The 20,415-nt window shown below is 41.9% G+C and overlaps 2 protein-coding genes across 2 annotated transcripts; one reads left to right on the forward strand and one right to left on the reverse strand.

Annotated features, from left to right (window-relative positions):
* Positions 1-509: 509 nt before the first annotated feature.
* ctdspl3 (CTD (carboxy-terminal domain, RNA polymerase II, polypeptide A) small phosphatase like 3) lies at positions 510-18,741 on the reverse strand. Its single transcript, XM_085382169.1, has 11 exons — positions 18,475-18,741; positions 16,030-16,144; positions 15,772-15,915; positions 15,373-15,487; positions 14,841-14,952; positions 5,261-5,347; positions 3,455-3,517; positions 3,229-3,308; positions 2,913-3,039; positions 2,390-2,485; positions 510-960 (listed from the first exon to the last, which is right to left on the reverse strand). The coding sequence occupies exons 1-11, from the start codon at positions 18,604-18,606 to the stop codon at positions 895-897; spliced, it is 1,137 nt and encodes a 378-aa protein (XP_085238295.1). The 5' UTR covers positions 18,607-18,741; the 3' UTR covers positions 510-894.
* LOC146653110 (uncharacterized) lies at positions 7,470-11,726 on the forward strand. Its single transcript, XM_085382168.1, has one exon. The coding sequence runs from the start codon at positions 8,484-8,486 to the stop codon at positions 10,797-10,799; it is 2,316 nt and encodes a 771-aa protein (XP_085238294.1). The 5' UTR covers positions 7,470-8,483; the 3' UTR covers positions 10,800-11,726.
* Positions 18,742-20,415: the final 1,674 nt, after the last annotated feature.

Consider the following 20,415-nt stretch of genomic DNA (forward strand, 5'->3'; position numbering starts at 1 on the left):
ATTAAGTTATTGTGAATAGAAACAAGTTTAAAGCTCTGCTGCAGCGGTGCAGATGTTCAAAGGGTTACAGATACCTGCAGAGGCAGTGCAGAGAGCAGCTGAGATTTTTGAAAATCTATTTATTTCATGCCTGAGAAACAAATCTTTTGAAAATCCTATTACAGGATGTTTCCTTAGAGGAAATTCTCACATCGCTGCTTTTCGCTATGTTGAGGAGCGTTTCCTGGAAACATAAGACTTTCACCCTTGAAAAATAGGGAGACCTGAACGTGGAATGATTGGAATTCAATTTCCATTCAATCACCTCAACTTTATTAATATTTCTTTTTGTCTGACTCTCTTTTAGTTCAGCCTCCTTGAGCCCATGTGTTCTCCAAACATGTAGCTTCCTCCTCTTCCTCACAGTCGTCTGTATGCTCAATGAAAAATTTCAACAACTGAAGATAAGGTGATCATATAAAATAACATAATCTAAATATGAAAATCAAATGACACCTAGGCACGAATGCTTTATTTTCCCCAGTTATTATCAGGGATATTTTATTGTATAAGAAAACATTTTAAAATATACAGATAACAGCTGTAGATTTGCAATATAGTTAATAAATTAAAAAAAAAATCAGGACTATAAACAACATATTTTGGATTCTGAGCTGTAAATATATATATACACAGATATGAGTTTATTGCTTGTGTAATCTGTTGAGCGACCAGCAGCATGTCTGAAACACCGCTCTGCTGTCATTTCAAGCCAACGGGAGGACGGGGGAGGGCGCACAGGTCCACCACGAACCAACAGTCTGCAGGTTACCTAGGTCCAACTGGCTTCTGCCTTTTCGCCAAAGCAAACATGGGCTGTGAAAGTCACATTAAGCAGTCAAAGTGGGGGGTTTGTCAGTCCTCTGACAGCAGCCTGTGGACGTGATCCTTCCTCTTCTTCAGCACCTCCCGAAAATCCTCCTGAAAAAACACCAGCGAGAGATATTCAGATATTCAGAGTCAATCATGAAACCGGGAGAGGAAAGACATCAGGCAGATGCTTCTGCAGATAACCAGCTGTTTCACTCACAGCTCACTGACCGGGGAATCAGCAACAACCCTAAAAGAAAAGGAAAATCCATTTTCTCTATGACAATCTGAGTCTGTAGCACTTAGCCTGCCCGGCATGCCCAGAATATCTTTTCACTATCTGTCCTCACCAAACCACAAGCACGGTGACGCTGAGCAGCTACACGACAAGGTTATCAACTCAGCGAGCCAGCCCGGGCCTCCCCGCTCCAGCCATCAGCATGTTCACATAAAACAGGACGCGAGCGCAGCATGCGACTCATCCCAAACACGGACAGGTTTATGCAGCAAAGTTTTCAAACAAGGGGCCAAATTATAACGCTGACAATAAAAAAAACTAAACCCAGAATGGATCCGCCCAATATTACAACATGTATCCCACCATATTCACGTGTCCAGTCTGTGAGGCACAAATGAATGCGAAGCATAAATGAGACTTGTACTAGGGCTAAGTAGAAATGTGCTGTAAGAGAACCACACCAGTTACCGTGCATTCTTACAGCCTCAACTATTAATATAAATCAATCATTGTATTAAATGGTGAAGATTTTCTAGTTTATCGAATGCGAGCATGTGAGAACTCTTTGTTGTACATGATAGATTAATAGTTTATGACCATTATTAACTGCAGCTACATAACAGACAGAAAAAACACACTAGCATGTTTGAATCTCGTGAGATTAAAGACAGACAAACGCTTGCATCTTATCACAGGCACCATCACACATAGACACGATTAAACATTTGTTTAACAAAACCGATGCAAATGAGCTCTGAGTCGATTAAGTGTCCGCCTGCCACACATCTAAACGTCTGTATAGATCGCAGGAAGCAGGCTCACGGACGAGAGGCATTCACTAAAGCTGACGATCAAAGCTACTTATCTGAATTTTATATTCATTTTAAAATCTTTTTTGTTAACTGTAACTCACGTAACAAGGTGAGTGGCCACTTGGCGGCAGCCGAAACAACGCTAGCATACAGTTCGACTTGATGCGGACCTTAAAGCTCAATCCTTTAATTTGGTTGGCGCTTGTGTCCAGCTGACTACTGTAACTCACACTTTTACTCTCAAAGATCTGCTCTCGTTCTCTCATAATCTCTAAAGTAAACGTGAGGCACTGATAAATGCCATCTGTATGGGTTTGCTGTCCGGTGCAGAGCAGCACCTGCAGAGCAGCGGGGTTTTTCTCTGAAAACAGCCGCCTGCCGGGACCAAAAACAATGATGCTGGTGCAGTGAAGGAGGAAGCACATGTTGTTGCCTCTGAATCCATTTTAAACAAGCGCACAGTAAACACAGAAGATGTAAGCAGACTTACAGCTGCAGACAGTTTCTCCATGTAGGGGATGAGCTTCTGCAACTCTCTGTCATCAGACTCCCCAGACCAGCTCTTGATGGGAATCGTGTTCAACAACTACAAAAAACAAACAAACATGTTATTAAAAGTTAGTAACAGCAACAAAGTGCTGACAGAGCAAAACAAAGTAATTAATTAAGGATGTGTGCGAATAGTCAACAAGATGAATAATCGCCACTACTGTCAGTCGATGCCAGACGTAGTCGTTTATTCTAATTATTAACATTTTAATTGATGCCCAGTTACCATAAGTTGTTGTGCCATAAATGTTATGCAGCCATCTTCCACCAGATGGAGCTAAAGTCCCAGTATCTAAGCCTGGTCTCATTCTTTATACTGTTACTGTTAGCTCGAAGAATGAGATAGTGGATACAATCGGTGCAATGAGCTTTCTCCGAAGGGTGGACGGGTTAGCACAGGGTGAGAAGTTCAGTCATTCAAGTGGGGCTCAGAGAAAATCAAAGAACACAGCCTTTAAACTTACATTATATGGATATGTGTGGGGTGCATTATCCAGAACCACCGTCTTCTTCAGATCCCTCCCGAGGATGCTGAGATCTTTGATGTAGTGGCCAAGAACACAGGCACAGTCGTCCTGATACAGCCGGTGTCTACCAGAGAAATCACAAGTGAAACTCACATTTACCGTCCTCATTGTATGGCACGGGCAGAATGTTAAAGGGAACATTTGAAGCAGGCCATGTCGAATTTCTGAGCACGCAACACAGCAGCAGTGCGAATCCGCACGTCTCTGCACTCAAGCACCGAGTTTACAAAACACAAGTGGAAGCAGCTCATACCGAAACAGCTTTCTCTGCGGGTCCAGGATGTCCAGGATCTTCTCGGCATATTCCTTCTTCGCACACGTGTAAACGAACAGCTGGAACAGAGCACGCACAGCAGTTGGTACAATTCCACACTTTTAACTGCTCCACGTTAAAGCAGTGACAGAAAAATAATTTGTTTAACGTGTGAATGAGGCTCAAAATAACCAAACTATTTGCTAATCTACACACTGACACACACCTCGTAGATTTTTGCCATGGCCTGCAGGAACTCCTTCACATGTGGTCGCAGCACCATGTATACCTGTTGAGAACAGGGGAAGAATAAGTGGTCAAGTCAGTAACCTCAGATCTGCTCTGCTGACTGAAGCTCATCTTTTAACTCTGTTCCCCATCAAGACATCTGACAACCTTCCAGGTACCCTTTATGACGAGCTTTGACACCTTGGTATATACACACCAATAAAAACGGTTTGACCACCTCTAGAATGGTTTGTCTGCATCAACAGAGGCCACCCTCACCAACTGCTGATGCACACTCAGTCATTTTGTTCTATAAGCCTGAGAAATGACAGAAGCCACTCAGTTCATAAAAGAGCTTTGAGGGTTACACGTAGTAGGCTTTAAGGGGTAAAGAGTCAAGTGCAGTTGTAGAGTCAGCTCCTGGACTCACAGCGTCCCAGATACCAAAATTTGTAGTTTCAGTAAAGATCCAACTGCCTGGTCTAGTCAGATGATTAAGGTTAGGATCATAACTTTTGGCAATTAACTCAAAACCACCAAACATTTCAACTAACTGCACAGCGTTGTGAAATGTGTTGTCTCAGACGCTCTTGGCTCCTACGTTATCTGCGCCCCACTGGGTGCTTATTAAAACCCATTTCACCCTCACCTTTAAACCTCTGCCAGTGTTATGTTCGTGTAATGACAGCTGTGTAGCCTGCCTTGGAATGACATATCATTATTTATAACTAGGGTGACTTCACTGACCCTCCGCAGCATATCATCTTCAGATCCCAGCTAGATAACAAGCTTACAGACAATTTTTAAGTCTGCTCAACCTCGTGAATCCTTTTATCCACAAAGATGCCTTGATGCTGCACTCGATTACAACACTTTGCAGAATAATTTCTTTGTGGGAACAGAAAGAATTTAGACCATTTTAGCCCTCGATGGAAGCTCCCCAGTTGCTCACAAAACAGAAGAGAGGTCAAAGAAATCAAATGCATATTTCAAAATTCATAAAAATGTGTGTGTGTGTGTGTGTGTGTGTGTGTGTGTGTGTGTGTGTGTGTGTGTGTGTGTGTGTGTGTCTCTTTTCAGTTTTCCAAAATGGGTTTTTGCACTTCATCAACTGCAGTTTTTAATTTTTAGAGTGAGTGAAAAATGGTTTCACAGATGCTTGCATGCCACACTTTCTACTAGTTTCCTAATTCATGCATCTTGTACGTAAATGAACCACGAAGGAAGTATGAAATAGAGAAGTGCACAATTTCCAAATACAGAAACCCAACCGCATCAAGTTATTAAAAACAAAATCCAATAGGTTATGTGACTTTCAACTGAAATATACATTTCCTTTTGTTTTTAACGACGTTAGGAAAGATAACATAATGTAGAGGTCCCCTGAAAATATTGGCTGTTTGACGATCTGCTGGTATCAGCATTTATAAAAGCAGATTAAAGAGTAAAGACACGAGAAATTATCCATGACTTGTGACAATGCAGTTAAAAAAAAAAAGATCAATATTTTTTTTATTATTGCCACATCATGTTAATAAGGACTCCAATAAGCAGGGGTAACAAATATTAGGGAAGCTTCTGTTTCATGTCTCTGAAAGAAAAATAAACCTGCTGATATATCAGTAACATCATCACCAGCTCTGTGATATAATGCACCAACATGTGAGGCACATGTTAAGTTCTCAACAGTGAATCAAAATGAAAGATCTTGTTTGTTGTTAAATAAGTTGCTGTGGTAAACATCTGGTCTGCAGAAGAAAGTACCACAGAGGGTTGTGAAGAGTGGCTTTCAGTGAGTGGTCACCTTGTACTGATGGTCCTGGAAAGCTGCATGGAAGGTGTACTCTGCGTCTTCGATCACATTCAGAGAGCTCAACATCAGGGTCTCCTCCTGGAAATAAACACGACCACATGCCTCAGATTACTTAATATTTTAAATATATAACTGACTGCTTTCACAAGGGAGCAAGGTGAAAGTGTCCAGTTTATGATTTTAACCATGTTAAAGCCACAGAAAGTGAATCTTTAACAATAAAATGTAGACCATACTCTATTCTTGCTAAATACAACATCCAAAAGGAATTGCAGATACTTAAAAATCAACTAGAAAATGCATTTTCTGAAGAAATTGCTGTGTGAATGCTGATAGCTGAATGTTTTGAGCTGAAATGAAATAATTGCTTCACTTTATTGGTACAATAAGGTCAAAGACATTATGCTCAAAACTGGTGGTAAAATATCACAGGTTGATCCCACAGTGTTCTATTGGCAGAATGAACAATCTGAGATTACAGGAGTGCTTGCATGTCACGTTGATGATTTCCTTTGGGCTGGTTCAAGTCACTTTGCAACTCATCATTCCTGTACTGAAATCTACCTTAATTGTGGGCCGTGAAGAACATGACAGTTTTTTTATGTTGGTATGGACATTTGTACAGTTAATGATGTAATAGAGGTGCATCAATAACTTTGCATTGACAACCTACAACCGGTTCAGTTACAAGCAGCACGGGCTGTACAGAGGGATGCTTCCTTAAGTGAAACAGAACGGGAGCAACTCGGGTCAAAAATAGGACAGATTTTGTGGGTTGCCAAACAAACGAGACCAGATGTTACGTTTGACACATGCAGCCTGGGATCTAATATCAAAGGTGCAATTGTGCAGTCCATTCATGAAGTGAACAAAGTTATCCATAAACTTAAAGTAGAGAAAGTGACTCTTAAGTTTCAACACTTGGGTAACAGTGAGGATTTGGCATTGGTTGTTTTCAGTGACGCTTCATTTGGCAACCTTCCCGCTGGCGGTACTCAAGGAGGGGCATTAATCATCCTTATGGGTAAAGGAGGAAAGTTTTGTCCTCTCTTTTGGCAGTCTAAAAAATAAAAAAAATATCAGACGTGTGGTCAGAAGTACACTGGCAGGAGAAACTCTTGCCATGTCAGATGGAATAGACCATAGGTGTCAAACTCTGGCCCGAAGCCATACCAAATTACTATTAGAGCTGGCCTGCTGGTATTATACAGCTAATATATATATTGTTTAGTATTAAGCTTTGCTTGTTCCATATTCAGTTTTTCAGCAAAATGTGTTTGAGTCCATAAGAAAAGATTCATTCTTATATCTGGAGGAATAAATGTATTTCAGTAAATATTAACGTTAGCCCGCGACTTTGTTCCAGTTTTGAATTTTGGCCCACTGTGTATTTGAGTTTGACACCCCTGGAATAGACAGTGCTGTCTTCCTGGCAACACTTTTTTCTGAGCTTAAAACTGGTAACACTGGTCTGAATGCTCTTCTGTTGATCTGTGTGCCTGACAATCATTCCTTGTTTGATGCACTCAAGTCCACTAAGCAGGTTACAGAGAAGAGACTGGGGCTGGAAATGAGCAGCATTAAAGAGCTCATACAATCCATTAAAATCAGACAGATTGGTTGGTCAGATTTCAAATCCCAACTTGCTGATTGTCTGAAAAAAAAAAAAAAAAGGGAGTTTTATCCAGAACCCTTCTAAAAGCACTAGATGAAGGACTCTGGATACTGTGATCCTTTGTTTACGAAGTTTTCTTTGCATTAAAATGCACTCTTGTTTATTGTGTGCAGTGATAGTACGCTTTGAGTAAAGCAAAGCACATTGAAATGTTTCCTGAATGTTCTATAATGTTGACAATGTTTTTTTGTTTTGTTTACATATATATGTATACAAATGTTTAAAAGGGATATTTATACTTTTATTTTTAAAAAAGAAAGAGGGAGATTGTTAACTTGTCATTTTCTGTTATATCGCGAGAGTACTGTTGCCTGCGGTGGGTTGTTCTTATTGTGGGTGAGCGGAAAAACAAGACGTAAGGAATAAAGTGCTTGAAGTGAGACTACGACGTTGTGTATTTTGACTTTACAATATTCATTTATTCACCATATCACTGAAATGTGGGAGAATCCACTGCAGAAAGATCAATGCTTTAAGTTTTAATGATCCAGTCAGAAAAGATGATTCTAAAAGTCATCAACTGACTCCAAAAGCCCAGATCTGAACCACCTGTCTGCTGAAAACAAATGCACCAATCAAACAGAATCCTGAATTTCATGGGCCAATCGGAATGCTTGATCTAGTTGTCCAGGACTAACTACTGACACACTATTACTCTGTGGCAAAACCCTGTCAAATCTGCCTCGGTGCACCTGTTGAACAACTGCTTCTAAATCCAAGACCCTAACTCCCATCAAAATCATTTTCAAATGGTGACGATCCTGAGGACCTGTTCTATACAACAGTGTGTTCTTCATGTTCCTGCTGTCAAAACTTTGGCCGCAGGAGCAATTTAAAAAGTGGGGTCTTTCCTGCTGTTGAGACAAACTCCTGTCTGAAAATATAATGTATTTCTATGGGTCGGTTAGAGGATTATCCCTCCACTTGGATCCACACAGTTTAAAAACGTTTACATCTGTGAGCTTTGAAAGACATGCTGTTGGAAAGACAACAACGATGGCTACGTGAGGATAAAATGATGGCTGTAGAGCAAACACTGTGCACACAGCAGCAGTCGAAACACATACACACACACACGCTTACCAGCATTCACACTAATAAAGAATAACAGTGTTGTCATTGTTGATTTTGTGTCTTCACCCTGAGTCCATCTCCTGCCAAGCTGCACCTGTGATTCTGCGGCTGCTCACTGATGATGAGCTGACCGATAAGTAAATCTTATCCTGGATCTTATCCTCTGCATCCTTACCCTATCACCTCTGCGTCCCATAGGGCGCCAGCCTGCCCTGTTGAAACACTTTTTTTTTTCAGTGTTTCAACTGAAAAAAATAGAATGCCTTTGATCCAAAATAGAATGCCGTTGATCCTTTGTTATGTCATAATCTTGCTGAGAGGCAAAGCCTACAAATAGGGGCTTTGCTCTGTTAAACTTCAGTGCTTAACGGACGTAGACCTGACAGCAACCAAAAACCTTTTGGAAAGTTTTGAGAGAATTTCACGTTTCTCAGCAATTCACCGATCAAGCCGACACATTCCACCATGTCAGCTAACCCATCCTTCAGCTCAGTTGAGCTTGAAATAGTTAAAGGGAGCATTTTGGGAAACCACTACAAGGTAGAGGGTTTCCTCGGAGAAGGGGGCTTTGGTATTGTAGCCAAATGCCGCGATACCAAAACCAACAGAGCTGTGGCTATTAAAGTCAACAGGAACCACCCTGATACTCTGCAACAGGCAAAACTGGAAATTTTCATCCTGGAGCAGCTGAGAAGGTTGGATCCAGATGCCGCCAACATAGTTAAATGGAATGGCTTTTTCCATGACGGAGAGCGGGTCTGCTTAAACTTTGAAATCCTTGATCAATGCCTGTGGGACTACATACGGGACCGGAAAAACCAGGGTCTCCCCATAAGTGAAGTCAGGCCAATTTTACATCAACTCACAAATGCCCTGTCACACCTGGGCTCTGTGGGAATAGTGCACGCTGACCTCAAATCTAGAAACATCATGGTTGTTAACCGCCATGAGTCTCCCATCAAAGTCAAACTTATAGACTTTGGCCTCGCATGTCCTGCGTCTGCAGTAATGCCTGGTGACCGTGTGGGGACGGTTGGTTATAGTGCACCTGAGGTTATGCTTGGCATTCCTTATAATGAAGCAGCTGACATGTGGTCTTTGGGGCTGGTAGCTGTGGAGCTTGGTACAGGGGTGCCACTCTACCCTGGGAGAAATTATTATGATGTTTTGAAATTCATCATACAGACCCAGGGACAGCCACCAGATCAGGTTCTGGACTCTGGCGTGTACACTGAAGACTATTTCATTGAAGACAACTACAACCAACAGCGCTGGACATTTAAGACTGACAAACAATTTCAGTGCGAGACAGGATATGAGTCCCTGGAGACTCGATACATGAAACTTACGCGTCTTGATGACCTCGAACAAGTAATGGTGTTTGGACGAGGACCTGAAAATGGCCAACGTTTATTTGTCAGCTTAATTAAAGGGATGTTGGCCTTGGATGCAAACCAACGGATAACACCCTCGGAGGTTCTCCGGCATCCCTTTTTCAACCGTAAGAGTTCCCCTTGCACTAACATGAGTGTTGAACGACCACAAAACCCTGTGGTCTTTCAGCACCCTTCAAACTTGGAAAGCAAGAGATCACAGAAAATCAACTGCAGTTTCCGAAACTCGGTTGAATTTTCTCAGCAAGTATGCGTCCACACGTCAGCCAGCTCAACCTTCAACTCAGGTGAGCTTGAAATAGTTGAAGGGAGCATTTTGGGAAACCGCTACAAGGTAGAGGCTTTCCTCGGAGAAGGGGGCTTTGGTATTGTAGCCAAATGTCGCGATACCAAAACCAACCGTGCTGTGGCTATTAAAGTCAACAGGAACCGGCCTGATATTCTGCAACAGGCAAAACTGGAAATTTTCATCCTGGAGCAGCTGAGAAGGTTGGATCCAGATGCCGCCAACATAGTTAAATGGAACGGCTTTTTCCATGACGGAGAGCGGGTCTGCTTAAACTTTGAACTCCTTGATCAATGCCTGTGGGACTACATACGGGACCGGAAAAACCAGGGTCTCCCCATAAGCGAAGTCAGGCCAATTTTACATCAACTCACAAATGCCCTGTCACACCTAGGTTCTGTGGGAATAGTGCACGCTGACCTCAAACCTGGAAACATCATGGTTGTTAACCGCCATGAGTCTCCAGTCAAAGTCAGACTTATAGACTTTGGCCTCGCATGTCCTGTGTCTGCAGTGAATCCTAGTGATTGTGTGGGGACGGTTGGTTATAGTGCACCTGAGGTTATGCTTGGCATTCCTTATAATGAAGCAGCTGACATGTGGTCTTTGGGGCTTGTAGCTGTGGAACTTGGTACAGGGGTGCCACTCTACCCTGGAAATGGAGAATATGATGTTTTGAAATTCATCATAGAGACCCAGGGACAGCCACCAGATCATGTTCTGGACTCTGGCGTGTACACTGAAGACTATTTCATTGAAGACAACTACAACCAACAGCGCTGGACATTTAAGACTGACAAACAATTTCAGTGCGAGACAGGATATGAGTCCCTGGAGACTCGATACATAAAACTTGCGCGTCTTGATGACCTCGAACAAGTAATGGTGTTTGGACGAGGACCTGAAAATGGCCAACGTTTATTTGTCAGCTTAATTAAAGGGATGTTGGCCTTGGATGCACACCAGCGGATAACACCCTCGGAGGTTCTCCGGCATCCCTTTTTCAACCCTGGCCTCTCTAAGAGGTTCCCATGTATTGACATTGAAAGACCATACAGAATCAATCTACAGCATGGCTTCCTCCACCTTGGACAAAAGTGACAAAAACACAAACTGGGGTTGGAAAAGGATATTAACAGCACTGGAAAAATTCATTAAGCTGCTCCAATAATGATCACTTTGGTTTTTTGTTTTTTTTTTAATTTTCACTCCCCCCACCCCAACCAGTCGCGGCAGATGGCTGTCCCTTCCTGAGCCTGGTTCTGTCGAAGGTTTCTTCCTTTTAGAGGGGAGTTTTTCCTTCCCACTGTTGCTAAATGCTTGCTCATAGGGAATCGTCTGATTGTTGGGGTGGCCAAAACTCTAGGGGAACTAGCAATTCTTGTGAAAATTAAAAAAAAAAAAAAAAAAAAAAGCCTACCAATATTCAAAGCAGAGCAGCGGACACCTTACCATCACATCAGTCCTTCAATCAGACCAAAAACACCATGTTAACAGAAATAAATTCAATAAAAATTGGAAATAAATAAATTGCCTAATAATTGTTGTTTTTGATTGTTTATAAATATATAGTGCTACCCTTCAGCCTCCTAGTAGACATACCTGTGTTATAAATGTGAAACTCCTCTGATTTTCAAAAAAGTTGGCCTCTGACCTTGAAGTCAAGGTCACTGAGATTTGAGCTTCACAGAGATTTTCAGCAGATGCAACCATGGTATTGATTTGAAAATTCGACACAATCACAAACTTGGGTGTCCACAGCGCCTCGCCATATACCAAAGATTAAGAGGTGGGGTTTTTTTAGGTTTTTTGTAAAGATTACAACATACAAATAACAAAAAATGCCAACGCTATTGTCATTTTTGACAACGCTATTTTGATGTTGTCTAATGTAGTGAAAAAAAGCGAATAAATAAAATAAATATATATTACATACATATATATATACTAGGGGTGCAACGATATTCGTATCGATATTGAACCGTTCGATACAGTGCTTTCGGTTCGGTACGCATATGTATCGAACAATACAACATTTGTAATTTATTTTATCAACTTTCCTTCTGACGATGCTGTCTGTGTTGAGCGCTCAGTGAATCTGCGCTCGACAGTGCAGTCGAGCGCATATATATATATATATATATATGTGTGTGTGTGTGTGTGTGTGTGTGTGTGTGTGTGTGTGTGTGTGTGTGTGTGTATATATATATACATACATACATACATATGTATGTATGTATGTATGTATGTATATACACACACACACACACACACACACACTATAAAAAATTTAGTGGTCCATAATGGGGTCAGCGAACAGAATGAAGGAAGAAAGTCATTGTTACATGACAATGGTGTGAAAAAACACATTTCTATTTTTTTTTGTATGTTTGTCACACTTAAACGTTTCAGATCATCAAACAATTATTATTTTTTTTAATGTATAGTTAGCATAAGATTAGCACAGTGAAACTGGAGGATGAACGCTAACTTTTTTTCCCCACTCAAAGTTAGAGCAGCTGCGAGAGAATTCAAGATTAATGAATCAATGGTACGAAAAAGAGGAAGCAAGAAGAATGAGTTGAGTAAAGTTTGACTTATCTGACTGTTTTGTTTCGCTTAATGCGCCTTATGTATGAAAACAGGCCCGTTATTGACAGTCAGCCTTGTGGCCCAAAAAATATGGTATGCGGCACTGAGTGTGCAACAGAAGCAGCAACGTCCAGAAGAAGAGGAATCTAACGGTGATTGAATGGTTTTTCTAAGTTGAACAGTGTTGAAGGAGATAGATGGCAAAAAAAACGTATAGAATAGATAATAAAATATTATAATAAGATTTGAATAACAATACTGTGAATGCTTACCAGCATTCACACTAATAGGCAAAATAAGCAAACTATTCCTGACCTTGAAAATATAATTAACACACAAAAAAACTCAGTAAATATTGTTTGTGATTTTTCTTTAAGATGTCCTCAGTTCGTGTTCCACAGTTGACATCCATGGCTGTATCCCAATTCAGGGTCTGCAGCCTTAAAGTACGCAGTCTTGACGGTCCACAAGGGTCGCGTACTCAAAGACCGCTAAGGCCTTAAGTGCGAGGCTTGTGAAATGGGACGGTCTAGCCTCCGTCGCGCTGCCCAGGTTGCCTAGCAACCATGATACTGGAAACGTTTCATACAGGATTGTTTGACAGAAATGAAGGAGAAAATCTTTTGTTCATTTGTTTGTTTTTTTCTACATGAGCTTTGATTTGATAAGTATCTGAGGCTGAGACCACAGGACTGTAAAACATGACTGTTGGGCTTCATTTCTGTACTGAACAGTCATTTTAAGATTAGCTAGTAAATAACAATTAGCTAATGTTGTTCATGAGACTAAAGTCATCTCATGTTGGTAATGTAAATATAATATGGCCAATATTAAAGTTATTATTTCAATATTAAAGTTATTATTTCATTATTAGTTATTATAGCAGTGAATGAACTCTGTTTCAAATACTGAGATTCAAGCTGCATTCATTTATATTTCCTGTCACCTTAAATCTTCATTTAAAGACAGGTTCCTTTGACACTGTACATATAAATGTATTATATATAAGAGACAAATATATGTTCTTTCAATATGTTGGCATTACTAAATTTGTCTCAGCGTATATTTTAAAGTAAAGTCTTTAAAACCACGTTAGTACAAACATCAGTAATGTCACATAACTTTGCCGACATGTGGCCAACAGTAATGTTTTAATGTTCTTCGTCATTAAACGTTTGCACATAAATAAGTGACATAATATTCAGTACTTTTAAAAGTTTACTCTTCGGCCCCCCCTCTTCCACCGTCTTTTTTCGGCAAAATTATCCACACCCACCGCCTCGCTATGCATTCTGGGATATTTTGGGCCACAAAGTCTACACCGCCACATCCTTAAAATTCAGGGAAATGAAGGACACATTTGAGGGCCGCATTTCAAGCAGCCTTTGAATTTGGACAGCCTTCGTCGCTGTGACATAATCGGCATTAAAATGCGGCCTTTAAGGCTGCAGACCCTGAATTGGGATACAGCCCATGTGTCCGAGCTGCATATGTGTAGGGATGGGTATCGTTTAGGTTTTATCCGATACCGGTGCCAAACCGGTACTTTTGAAACAGTGCCGGTGCTTAAACGGTGCTCGAACCGGTGCTTAAAGAATGGAGAACACAAAATTGGTCCAAAAACTTCTCATGTTCAGCTGTTTTTTTGTAAAAAGATAACAATGTTAGCCTTTTCTGCAGCTACAGGGCATATATGGTATCACTCTTGGCTGGAAGCAGTGCTTAATCAATGGAACAAACACAAACTTTGTCCAAAACCTCTCATGTTTAACTGTTTTCCACTTTTTCTTTGGTCATTTTAGCCTTTTTGGCCAGGGTGAAGGGAGTATCTGCCATCAAACAAGAAGACAGCCGCATGTAGCTATGATGATGTTTGCTAGTTCACCTTACATGCATTAATGTAATAATGTGGTTAGCCTACTCAACGTAAATTACACACGAACAACATTAAGCTACTCACGCAGAGAAGAACGGCTGCTGCTGCATCATCATCCTCATCATTTCTGCTACACTGGCAGGGCTAGGGGCCAGGACTCTCCTCTTCGGGTTTTTGGGGGATATTGCTAACTCCGGGTCCGATAACAGGCGCCACACCCGCAGTAGATGTGCTCGGTGTGAGGTCTCGCAGCAAGCTATCAAATACGGCGCATTTTTCGGCTTTTAAAAAAACGCTATGCGTCGCCAGGTGTTTCATCGGATTTGAGGTATTACATCCTTTGCACAGTATCACCTTAAAGCACTTGTTGCTGCTGAGTTTGCATATTTTGCTGTGAAGTACAGCCAGACTTTTGACCGCTTCGCCCTGGGCATTTTTAATCTGTAGCTCTGCTCTAAAAGAACGTACGTACCTGGACCCGCCTACTATCCTCGGAAACGTAAAATGATTGGCTAGAATCTAAAGTGTATCACAGCTCAGGGAAAAAAAGCACCGAAATAAAGCACCGAAATGTGCGCTGCTTTTCGGTCTGGTTACTACCATTTATGTCAGAACCGGTACCCATCCCTACATATGTGTGCAGCGAGCAGGAGGCCAGGGAGGATAAAACTCACCAGATCGACCACCAGCGTTCCCTCTGGGGTGCTTCTGGTCTTCGGGGGAATATCTAGAAGAGCAGGTCTAGAATGCTGGGACCGCGACGGCATGTTCTTGATGAACGTAAAGCTGCAGATGAAAATGATGCTCAGCAACAGAAACTTTCAAACAAAACTTTGTGTCGTTTCTCAAATAGCTAAGTTACCAAACCCATATCCACTGCCGGAGGTTTCTTCCTGTTAAAAGGGAGTTTTTCCTTCCCACTGTCGCCAAAATGCTTGCTCATAGGGGGTCATATGATTGTTGTGTTTTTCTCTGTATCTATTATTGTACGATCTACTGTACAATATAAAGCGCCTGGAGGTGACTGTTGTTGTGATTTGGCGCTATATAAATAAAATTGAATTGCCGACATGATGTTACTGAAGAACTAGAAAAATATATTTTTGGATTTTGTAAACTGATTTTGAATACTTCCTTTAAAATAATCTATGAGATGAAGTTACATCATGGTCTTCTCCTGTGACTGTATGTAGAAAAACAACTTACGGATCAAAGATGTCATCGTCCTCGTCTCCACCCAGAAGGTCAATGGAGCCACAACCGAACACACCGTGTTCTGGGCTCATCAGTACACTGGTCCCCGTTCCTGCGTACTTCAAATCTGAATAGAAAACACACACACACACACACACACACACACACACACACACACACACACACACACACACACACACACACACAGACTGTAAGTACCAAGTCTGACTTTATGACATCACATAAGACTTATATAGTTGACTCCCGACCAAGTAGTTTAAGCAGGTCAGCTTGTTCAAGGTGGAGTTTATCACATGGATCACAAAGCTGCATTCAGTTGTATGGTGATGTCTCTCAATGAGAGACTTTTGTTACATGTAAACAAGTTTCAAATGGATGACTGGTACTCACTTTCTTTGCTGGGTGTGAGGAAACGCACAATGGGTGAGTAGATGTTTCTAGCTGTTGTCGCGTTACGCGGAGTCACAGGGTCGATCTCTGACAGTATGCGCTCGTGGTGCATGATGGGACGGACTGGAGTCTTGAAGGTCAAATCTAGACAGTAAAATGAGAGTCATTCAGAAAACACAACAGAAAACGATGAGCTTTTCAACTAACAGGTAGTGCAACTGTGCTTTAAAGCAGAATCAGCCGATGGCGCTAAAATACCTGATTCTTGGTCATTCACAGCAATAGCCCTCTTTCTCGCCCGGCCACGAGGCAGCGGTCGCCTCACCATAGTGGGAACTTCATCCTCTGAGTCTTTATTCACAGTCTCTTCATCCTACACAATAAAAACAAGAAGAAGAAAAAAACCCACCTTCATTATTACCCCTAAGGTCCATTTAAAACAGCGTAATAGTGCATTACTTCAGGATGTCTCAATCAGTATTCCACGTTTATAAAAAAATTCTGTTAGAGAAGACCCAAAAGCAGCTGCACTTCCAGAATAACCTGGACCAGAAGATGCTCCTGACCTTCTACCGCTCCTCGATGGAGAGCAAGCTTTCCTACTGCCTGGGTGTTTGGTACGCAGGGGCCACGACTGAGAACAGGAAGGCCTGCTGACCTCTGGTCAGCACTTCAGGTCAATCAGGTCCTACACCTCATAAACACCATCCCCCCACCAATCTGTGCCACGGTCTGAGTAATCCCCATCACTCAGGCCTCACATACGGATATACTCAGACCAACCCCTTTGCACTGCTTCCAAGCACTTTGTTCTTCAATGTGTCCCCTTCTCTTGTTTTGCTGACATGCCTCTAGCTTGTGTGTGTGTGTGTGTGTGTGTGTGTGTGTGTGTGTGTGTGTGTGTGTGTGTGTGTGTGTGTGTGTGTATATATATTCCAATTACTTCCACGGGAAGACCTAGGCATGCAAATTGTTTCAACAAACGCATAGTGCACAGAGGTCGCCAATTTTCAGCAGAGTCAATCATTACAGACCTCCAAACTGTGGAATTTACATTAGTTCAAAAACAGCGTGTAGAGAGCTCCATAGAATGGGTTTCCATGGCCAGCAGCTGCATCCAAGTCTTACATCACCAAGGACAATGGGGCTTTGGAGTTCACGCCGCAATGCATTGTGGGAGCGCGGCACCATTTTAGTAGGCCACGAATCAAAACAAACACACTGTGTTGGAAGGAAGATTGCTATGAACCATACTTAAAAGCAGCTCAAAAGAAAGAGGACGTTATAGAGACAGATTGTGTCCAGATGCAAAGAGACGGTACTTGCAAAAAATTGCGCGCATTGGAAATGTGGACCCGTATGAAATACGGCAGTGGAGTAGAAACCCTGAAGACCAACCGCTATTTATTCTCGTACCTTGTCTGAGGAGTCAGCACATATAGGGCGAACCAATTTCGCAATTATAAATCTCTGGAGGCACACACCCAATTCACCTAGGATGGATACAAGATTTGGCTATTTTTAAGCCTTCACGTAGTGAATACGCCGTCATTCAAACGCCGTCATTAAAGGTAAGTCAGCTTGTATTTTGGTGACCACACAGTTTCACAGCTATTTACAGTACAATTGTAATATGGTTATAAACCTTTCTTCAAGCAGCAGTTTGCCCCATATTTCAACCTGAGTATCAAGTTGATTTAACCAACAACCAAAGTCACCACATATGTTGCCCTGAATAGGATTCTGTTCTGCATGGCCTCTATCCACACTAGTCTAATGGGTCTAAACAGGAAGACGTGTCCTGGTGACCTACTTTACTACGACCCTCTTCCACATGCAACTGGGATCTTTAATCCTTGTTGGCATCAATCCTCTTGGAATCCAGTGTTGTGATGTGATTAACGCTGCCTAGTATGTATGCTTCTTCTTTGAGATGTTCTCAAGTTTCTCTTATGGGTGAAAAGACCCTCAATTTTAAGGTAAAGGATTAAACTTGAAACCAAAGTTAACTCACCGTTTCATTTTAGTAATTTAAAGCAACACACAACAATACGACTCGGTGTAGAGGTTAAAAGAAAAGAATACAAAAAAATAATACTAATGATAGTTTCATTGATTGATTGATTTACTTAAAGACAGCAGCTACTAAGAATGAATTGGATCTGTATGAACAACATTGTTTTCCTTTGTTCTTTTCGACACCCAGTGAATGATCTACAGTTTAAATCTACAATGCAAACAGTCACAGTCATGTCTGCCAATCCAACACGTTTTAAAATCTAAACTTGAAGTCATAAAGCTTAATCAGTAGCTCGAGGTTTTAACAGTAGCTTATATTTACAACCACGATGGTTTATTTTCAGGTCTAAATTGGAAACTATATCCCTACCAACCCTCCTTGCTGTATTTAACCTACCAATTAAAATTAACCAAAAAAAATTACTTAAATAGGTCCAGACAGATCCAGATAGAACTAGAGAACTGTGGCAAATGCCACCTACCATCGAGAAGGTGCTAATGTTAGCAACTCTGTTAGCTGTTTTGTTATGAGAACGCTAGTAGCTAGCTAACTAGCCTAGCATCCTAACAAAGGGACGATATTCAACATCCAGCTCTGTATGCTACCATAATGTTTACCTGTTCCACCAACATTAATAACAGTACTATCACCATAGAGAAATAACCCGACAAACAATAAATTACCTTGCTTTGAAGCGGACTTTCAATCTCCGACCCCGACAGGCGCGATCGACTCCTTTTTCCGTTAGACCGTCGACGGGAGCGCCTCGGTGTCTCTGGACAAACAGCAACAGTTTTCTGAGACCTAAGTCTCATTTTTTTTTCTTTACGTGGGGGTTTGTTATCATCTAAACGTAACACTTGCCACCGTAACGAAGATAATCGCTCTCAATCCGACGCTTCGCTGTTCAAGCACCAAACAGAACCTAGAAGTAGCTCCGCCCCCACTCGCTGAATCAGCGCGTTCGTTTGAATCTACCGGGCTCCGATAGGTTTAGCACCGCGGAGACGCTTATTGGGCGGTGCTTTGTAAAAAAGCCAGCGTCAACGTGATACGCCCGTCACGTTGCCCTCACTCCCACCCCCCTTTGAATTTTATATGCAAAGAACCTCTGGGTGAGCACGATTATTAAAGAGCAAAGAGGCAATTTCTGCAACAGCATACCTTACTTTTTTTTAAAACTGCATAATTTAATATACACGGTGAACTTAAAATGAGGCATTTAAGATGTAGAATTCAGACTTTAATTCAATGTGGCCCGGTCATGGGGAATGAGACAGGACACAGGAAATACTCTTTTGTGGGCTTTTTTATTCTCCGACTGTACTCGGAGGAGCACAGTTTTAATTCTGTAGTTTTGAGTGAAACGGCAAAATTTAACTATTCCACTGGCTCAGCCTAAACTGCCTTTCAGGGTCTGAGACAACAGTAACTATCATATGTACATGTTAAATCCAAACAGTATAGACAACAGTAGTGACCTGTCAAGAAACAAATACAACAAAAAAAAGAGAAAACAAAACAAATAAACACATTGTTTACATCCCACAACTTCGCAGGTCAACTGGCAATAAAGTGCACTGTAAACTCTCTTTTAAACATACATTTCTATGGGAGAACATCATGAACTCACTTCGGTTTCTCCACACAGCTACTGTGCTAGGACAAGTACACACGCAGGAATCACACAGCAAGTAATCTCCCCTCTGAATCAAACAGAAACATACAGAGTTATGCAAAGTGAGTAAAAGTACAAACTTAACAACTTTGAAATCTGTTAGGACACTGTAACTACTCACGCCAACCCGCTCTTCAGTCCCTTTCACAGCACGTGACCATTAAACATGCACCCGTCGCGCGTTAAGAACTGTACAGAAATGGTCACAAACATGGAGTCATTGCTAAAGAAACTTAGCTAATTACAGTCTACTACAACACTGGTGACAATATTTTGCAGTATGCTACACTTTTTAGCACATTTACCTCGTGTGTAGCTAGCCACAGAATCTTTTGCAGTCTCTAACTCTCCAGTGCTCCCGCTCACAGCGCTCAGTGTGACACAAACTTGAGTGCATGCGTGCTCTGGCTTACGGCGGCTCTTAAAGGGACAGTATACCCCCAAAACGCGAGGTCTAGTCATCACCATGACAACCCTACAACAGACCTCCGGTAGACAGGCAACCAGTCAAAAACACAATTCCCTCTTTTTAAACCCTTTCCATGCGTAGTATTAGTTCACTTGGCTACATTCTCCCCTGCTACGAGTCAACGTCCTCGGTGACCCCCTGCTCATCCACCATTCCCCTGAGTTTGGTGGTGTAGAGAACCATACCGGCTAACACCTGGGAGAGTACATCTGGACTGAAGGATACTGCATTGCATGCTGACCTAGGTAGATTAAATGGGTTTGTGTGGACCCCTGCAGTTTCTCTCCTACTCCTGCGTGTAGCAGGTGTGGGTGGACCGGCCTCCGCTTTCTCTTTCTTTCCTTTCCTAGGAGCTGGAACAGGTTTTGCCACCGGTTCTTCACTGGAGAATCCAATGCTTCCTGGCCCAGGTGGAAGGTAAGCTGCTGGCTCCACCTCGAGGTCATCAGGGTTGTCGCTGCTCTCTTGCCCTAGCAG

Source organism: Rhamphochromis longiceps, linkage group LG15 (assembly GCF_057381845.1).
Source record: "Rhamphochromis longiceps isolate RC_006_pf linkage group LG15, R_longiceps_female_GT1.1, whole genome shotgun sequence".
Taxonomy (NCBI): Eukaryota; Metazoa; Chordata; class Actinopteri; order Cichliformes; family Cichlidae; genus Rhamphochromis; species Rhamphochromis longiceps.